Source organism: Phocoena phocoena, chromosome X, assembly GCF_963924675.1.
Source record: "Phocoena phocoena chromosome X, mPhoPho1.1, whole genome shotgun sequence".
In the NCBI taxonomy this organism is placed as follows: Eukaryota; Metazoa; Chordata; class Mammalia; order Artiodactyla; family Phocoenidae; genus Phocoena; species Phocoena phocoena.
The window spans coordinates 73,353,829-73,361,747 of record NC_089240.1 but is presented as its reverse complement, the minus strand read 5'-3'; the positions used below and the strand labels follow the sequence as shown (position 1 = coordinate 73,361,747).

The following is a 7,919-nucleotide window of genomic DNA, read 5'->3' as shown; positions in this document are numbered from 1 at the left end:
CATTGGAAACATGAAGTCTTAACCACTGGACCTCCAGCGAAGGCTCCTATATATGACTTTATTACTTCTAATCATGGCCAAGCAACATTCTTCCAAGTCCTCTTAAGGAAATGTCACAAAACGACTAACTGAATTTCAGAGAAAAAGCACTAAGGGAATAATAGATTTCTATCCAGCAGAGCTATTGACAATAGGAAAAGACTTCACTGATGCTGGAATTGTTTGTTGTGATGAAGATGAGTTGTGGAAATGGCATTGGATTGGCATGCATAAATTGAACCTCACAAACAATGCTGGGAAATAATCTTCCAAGTTAAAAAATGGGTAACTGAGGGAAGTGAAAAAGATGAAAACAGTATCATAATATGTCACAAAAGAAAGGAACGATAACACACAAGAGCAAAATTATTAGGCAGAATGGAAAGTCAATGGTTAAGCTTGCATTTTGTTTTCCAAGCATAATACATTTTCTTTAGTTCATAGGTACATATAAAAGTAATCTTTTAATTCTGAACATCTTAAACAAAAAAGTAATATTATTAAGATTTTTTTGGTAATTATTTGAATTGATTGATTTGATGAATTATATTTAACTCTGATAATATTTTCTGGCACCTATTCCCCTGGAATAGAATAAATTGGTTTTGCTCATAAAATAATTTCTTTTGGATATTAAATTGTGACTCTACTCTCATATTAATAAAAGGCATTTACTCTAGTTTTTCATAAATTGATGAGAGGAACTTTATCATTTACCATGCTTAAATGCTCTTCTAAGAGATGTGGGAATGTGTACTTTTTCATTTATACCACTTTTATCAAGAATACTATTTAACATAACCTAAAAGGCAGACATTTAGTAAGAATTATTAACCCACCATACTTTACCATATATTGAAAATATTAACCACAAATGCTAGACAATTTGATTTATAATTTGAAAAAATATATATAAAAGTTAATCCCCTTGCTTTAAAATATGTTCCATCTCAATCCTTTTAAAGGTAGAGCTAATTCTCTCCTGTTTACCCAGTAAAAACTAGGAGAGCTTATTAAAAGCATGCTCACTGAAAACAAATATTAAATGTGTCCTCTCCTAATCACAAATTAATGTGCAAAAGCCATTCTTTGGAGACTCCATTAAAATAAAAAACTGAGCCAAATAGTGAATCTAGCTTTTCCTTATATCGCCTAACTGACTTTCCATGGATAAGTTATCTGTTGTTTGTTGCATGGAAATGAAGCAACAACTTTGGACAGTTCAAAAATTTATATTTATCTCAGAGTTAGAAAGTTAGTAGAAAGATGTTACTACTGTGAACTAAAATAATTATATATATATATATATATATATATATATATATATATTAAACAAACAGCAATAAATTGGGAGTATAGGATTAAAGGATAATGAAGGATAATTAAAGGAAAATAAAGATACAACCCAGTGATGGTTTACCTCTTACAGTTACAAAGCTGACCTTACATCCCACAAAGAAAGGTTCAATCAAGCTCAATGCTCCTTAAAGACTGGGTCTATATGTGTGTGTCACAGATTCAGAAGGGATCAAATGCTTCAGACTTGTTCAACCCTATCTTAGATCTATGGTGGCAACCACAACTAGTGGGGCTTTATTTATATGTTTCACTGTAGTGTACTGATTGGATAAACACTGAGTCCCATCCAAATTGGCTTTGCTCACACAAACAGAGCTTTTAAGTTGAGGGAAGAAAGCAGGTAAGCAAAAGAGGGATAAGAAACAGCAAAAGCTTTATTGAGTGAGCTAAACATACATGCTTTCACAAAAGTTAATGCATTAGTTAGTTCTATCCAGCTGCAGCAGAATCAGGCATTACCAGAAGATCCATGATCTCTAACACTCCTGGTTTTGCAAAGATGATGTGCAAAACTACCTGAGTCAGGATTTCTAAATTTTCTGAAGTTGCCATACAAAATGGTGACCCACAGATGAACCCACATGGATCTTTTGGTCACATCCAGTTCTGTTGCCTTCATAGATATCCGTCATTACACCGTGGAAAGGCACAGATTAGTTAAACATCCAGCAGGCAACCTTTCTGTGGTTGTCTTCTTTTTTGAAAGTTAGGAAATCGTTTTCTCATGGAGATGCCTTTTCTTTTTTATTAGAGTGAGACATGAATGTGAAAATAAATGTAATCTGCATACAGAGGGCTAGAAAACTGCACTAGAAAGACACTGAGAAACTCCAGTGTTCAATTTTTATTTTTAGCTGTCTTTGCGCTCCAATGAGACTATATTGATTTTCCCCCCTATTTTCTTACTACTAAATACTTTAAAAAATATTATAAAGGATTTAAACAGTTGTGAGAATCCTGTAAATTATGTATTACAAGTCCTGCTCTTATTTTCATATTTAGTTGGTTTCAAAAATTATCTAAAATTAACATCAGGACTTAAATATTGATAAGAATGTTGCCTAGAATACTTTGCAAATATTGATAGGTTACGATTATTCTACCTGTGCCATTTACAAACAGTAAAGTAGTAAGATTTAAAAAGCATATTATTTTATACTTCTGAAAGGTAAATTATATTCACATTTCGCATTTTTAGAATATGCCTAACATATAAATGTACATCCTTTTAATGGATAAACATACAAGAAATTTGCTCACATTGTATATGTAAAATTATTAGTCTCTAAATACATAGTCTCAATAAACGCTGCAAACTTTTTCCTCTATCATGAAGTAAGAAAGTTAAACTTATTTATTTATTTTCCTTATATGAAAAGTATCAACATAGGAGCTTATCCCCTTTCCACCCCCAGGGGTCACATATTAAGCAGTTACAGAAAGAAGTACACTGTTTACTGTACCTTGCATAGAAGTACTATCATGAGAAGTTCCACTGTTTTGTATTTCAATATCTGGAATCCCAGTATCTGAAAGAAGTGACATTCAATATTAAGGTACATTTCTATTTTTCCTGATTCCATTTAAAGTGAAAACTCTGTTCACCACTGCTTTGGTCCTATAGATAACATAAGACTTTGCGTGGCATTTTGTTTTTGTTTTTTGTATGTCTATATGTTTTTAATGGTAGGAGGGAGAATTATAAACCATAGCTGAATTTTACAATTGGGCATATATTTCCAGGTATATAGTAAATACTTCTTTATTCATTTTACACTCTAAAGATAAAACTCAGGAAAATAATCTGTCCATAAAACCCCCTCAGACTATCAGGTAACATGCCCTGACTGTGGAATTTAAAAAAAAAAATAATATAATTGCATAAGTAGAAGTGCCCCATCCTTATGGTATATTTTCCATTTGTAAAATGTGATAGATGATGACATTATCTCTATGGTAAATGCACATGAACACCAAAACACAGGCTATTATTTGTGGTCTTTATTTAGTACTGGTCCTAGGGGCCAAGAGATACATGAATTGTTTCAAAAAAAGTTGAGAAAAAGAAACAAAGAGTTGGGTTTTTTATTTTCAATTTTAAATATGAAATGTGTTATCTAAAAGTTATTCATGTACATGAAGCATAGCTTAATATGGCCATTTCTATATATATACATTTGCTCAGACACCCTTGGGTAATGTGATAACAGATGCCCATATATCATCCATCAAGGATTGATGTGAGAAAGAAATGATTTGACTACAAGTTACCCATCATGCTGTAGAAACAGCTGCTTTTCCTTTATAACATTGAACACTGGAGCTAGAGTGGAATTCACATATGGGTGGATTTCAAAAACGTAAAAAGAGAAATGACAAACCTCCTCAGAACTACATGTTCAGAGCCTCAAATAATTAGAGTGCATAGAATGTTGGCCCCATTGCTGGCTCCCACTGTCTAAGATGTTCCTCAGTATGAGATATTGATGTATTATTATTTATCGTCTCTCTTCTGAGTCTCAATGAGGCATGGCTGTCATGAGCTAATAATCTACCTCTGTATTTCTATCGATTGTGAGGACAATGATCCAAGACAGTCACAGTAAAAAGGGAACTGAACTTTTGGAAAGGTAAAAATACGATTGAACATTGTACAGTATTCTCTATTCATTCTTAGTATGGGACACTTGAAGCAACCCCCTTTTAGTTCATGTGTGTGTCGTATTAGCTATGGAGTATGTGTATTCACGTGTATAATATTCTTAGGCTCATCCCTGTTATGCACACATATCAGTTAGATATACCAGCTGTTAACGTGCTCTGAAAGAAAAATTTGAATAGCCTATGAAATGAAATTACGTTGTGAGGTTTCATAATTTAAAATGGAATCAGAAAAGTTTGGAATTAATAGATTTCATGACAGAAGCACCTCTTCTCACAGGAGCTCCAGGAATTTACTTAGAACATTCATTTTCGACCAGGCACTCTTTAATCCCTCATCACTGATGCAATCTGCATTAAAGGAACCAGAATTCTAAAGCTCATTAAATAAAAGTACACCAAACATCAGCATGTTTTAACACGAATGGACCTAAAACACTTACATTTTAAGTGCAGGGAAGTTATCAATATTACTTCTTCTGCAAAAAGCAGCAGGATTTCCTGTTCCTAGACTATTTATATCTCCCGGAATAGGGCTTATTTTGACAGATTTAACTAATGAACTAAAGCACTTGGCCTCAAATCGATTTTTTAATTACTGTATTCCTGGACAAAGCTTCTCCCTCCCTCACTCCTTCCCTCTTTCCTTTCCCTCTTCCCCTCTCCCTCTCCCCCTCTCCCTCCCTGGCTCTCTCCCTCTCTCTGCTTTATGTACCTTGAGTGTGAAGGTGCAGTACAGACAATACCTTTCAACATCCTCAATCCACTGTCACTAATAGTGGCTTGCTTAAGTGCTTGCTCCACTTGCTCCCTTCGCTTTGATTCAAATTCTAAGGCTTCTTGTAGTTTTCTCTTTGCTTTTTTCTCCTTCTTCAGGCGCTTTTGCATGGTAGCTAAAATATGGAAAGGGAAATAGTTTGCAAAGGCTTAGTCATTGAAATCAGTTTGCCGGTTTTGATGAATTATAAACCATAGATACAGATTCAGAAAGATATATAAATGTATGAGTCAACATAAGATTAGCTTCTTTTGATTACGATTATCATTAGACTTAACCAAAGAGTATTCAATCACACAACCAACTTATTTTTGCTTTCACATCTCCAGTAAGTATGCTCTATAATACACATGTATTTGTATGGTGGTGGTAGTAGTGGTGGAAGATTGTTTTCTACTTTGACTACAGGAATTTAGTGATAGCATGAAATATTTTATAAATTGATTAAGAAAAATATTCTTATTATTCATCAGGTTATTCCTATACATATTTCAAAACACAGAATATCTAAAGATATTTATTGAGTTTCAAAATATGGTATGTCTTTAAACACTCCCGAACATTCTATGAGGTCACCATCACTCTGATACCAAAACAAGACAAAGATGTCACAAAAAAGAAACAGGCCAATATCACTGATAAACATAGATGTAAAAGTCCTCAACAAAATACTAGCAAACAGGATCCAACAGCACATTAAAAGGATCATACACCATGATCAAGTGGGGTTTATTCCAGGAATGCAAGGATTCTTCAATATATGGAAATCAATCAACGTGATACTAATGAATTGAAGAATAAAAACCATATGGTAATCTCAATAGTTGCAGAAAAAATTTTTGACAAAATTCAGCACCCATTTACGATAAAAACTCTCCAGAAAGTGGGCATAGAGGGAAGCTTCCTCAACATAATAAAATCAATATATGACAAACCCACAGCCAACTTCCTTCTCATTGGTGAAAAACTGAAAGCACTTCCTCTAAGATCAGGAACAACACAAGGGTGCTCACTCCACCACTATTACTCAACATAGTTTTTGAAGTTTTAGCCACCGCAATCAGAGAAGGAAAAGAAATAAAAGGAATCCAAACGTGGAAAGAAGAAGTAAAACTGTCACTGCTTGCAGATGGCATGATACTATGCATAGAAAATCCTGAAGCTGCTACCAGAAAACTACTAGAGCAAATCAATGAATTTAGTAAAGTAGCAGGATACAAAATTAATGCACAGAAATATCTTGCATTCCTATACACTAACAATGAAAAATCAGAAATAGAAATTAAGGAAACATTCCCATTTACCATTGCAATACAAAGAATAGAATACATAGGAATAAACCTACCTAAGGAGTCAAAAGACCTGTATGCAGAAAACTGTACAACACTGGTGAAAGAAATCAAAGACAATACAAATAGATGAAGAGATATACCATGCTCTTGGATTGGAAGAATCAACACTGTGAAAATGGCTATGGTACTGAAACCAATCTACAGATTCAATGCAATCCATATCAAATTACCAATGGCATTTTCACAGAACTAGAACAAATCTCACAATTTGTATGGAAACACAAAAGACCCTGAGGAGCCAATGGAACTGGAGGAATCAGGCTCCCTGACTTCAGACTATATGACAAGGCTACAGTAATCAAAACAGTATGGTACTGGCACAAAAACAGAAATATAGATCAATGGAAAAGGATAGAAAGCCAAGAGGTAAACCCACAGACATATGATCACCTTATCTTTGAAAAAAAGAGGCAAGAATATACAATGGAGGAATGACAGCCTCTTCAATAAGTGGTGCTGAGAAAACTGGACAGCTACATGTAAAAGAATGAACTTAAAACACTTCTTAACACCATACACAAAAATAAACTCAAAATGGATTAAAGACCTAAATGTAAGGCCAAACACTATCAAACTCTTTGAGGAAAACGCAGGCAGAACACTCTATGACATAAATCACAGCAAGATCCTTTCTGACCCTCCTCCTAGAGTAAGAGACAAAAATAAACAAATGGGACCTCATGAAACTTAAAAGCTTTTGCACAGCAAAGGAAAACATAAATAAGATGAAAAGACAACTCAGAATGGGAGAAAATATTTGCAAATGAAGCAACTGACAATGGATTAATCTCCAAAATAAACAAGAAGCTCATGCAGCTCAATATTGAGAAAACAAACAACCCAATCAAGAAATGGGTGGAAGGCCTAAACAGACATTTCTCCAAAGAAGACATATGGATTGCCAACAAACACATGACAAGATGCTCAACATCACTAATCATTAGAGAAATACAAATCAAAACCACAATGAGGTATCCTCTCACACGAGTCAGAATGGCCATCATCAAAAAATCTAAAAACAGTAAATGCTGGGGAGGGTGTGGAGAAAAGGGAGCACTTCTGCAATGTTGGTGGGAATGTAAATTGATACAGTCACTATGGAGAACAGTATGGAGGTTTCTTAAAAAACTAAAAATAGAACTACCATGTGACCCAGTAATCCCACTCCTGGGCATATACCCTGAGAAAACCATAATTCAAAAAAAAAAAAAAAAAAAAAAAAGGACACATGTACCACAATGTTCATCACAGCATTATTTACAATAGCCAGGAAATGGCAGCAACCTAAATGTCCATCGACAGATGACTGGATAAAGAAAATGTGACACATGTATACAGTGGAATATTACTCTGCCATAAAAAGGAACGAAATTGAGTTATTTGTAATGAGGTGGATTGATGTAGAGTCTGTCATACAGAGTGAGGTAAGTCAGAAAGAGAAAAACAAATACAGTATGCTAACGCATATATATGGAATCTAAAAAAACAGTACTGATGAACCTAGTGGCAGGGCAGGAATAAAGCCACAGATGTAGGCAACATACTTGAGGACACAGGGGGAGAAGTGGAAGCTGGGATGAAGTAAGAGAGTAGCACTGACATATATACACTACCAAATGTAAAATGGATGGGTAGTGGGAAGCTGCTGCATAGAACAAGGAGATCAGCTTACTGGTTTGTGATGACTTATAGGGGTTGGGATAGGGAGGGTGGGAGGGAGTCTCAAGAGA

The 7,919-nt window shown here is 34.6% G+C and overlaps 1 protein-coding gene across 1 annotated transcript in view; it reads right to left on the bottom strand.

Moving 5' to 3' along the window:
- Positions 1-2,823: 2,823 nt before the first annotated feature.
- The window catches only part of DACH2 (dachshund family transcription factor 2), a 631,698-nt gene continuing 626,602 nt past the window's right edge, over positions 2,824-7,919 (bottom strand). Inside the window, exons 11-12 of the mRNA XM_065900209.1 lie at positions 4,806-4,952; positions 2,824-2,927 (exon numbers count right to left, since the gene is read on the bottom strand). Of these exons, the coding sequence (XP_065756281.1) occupies positions 2,824-2,927; positions 4,806-4,952 (251 nt within the window). The remainder of the gene's footprint in view (positions 2,928-4,805; positions 4,953-7,919) is intronic.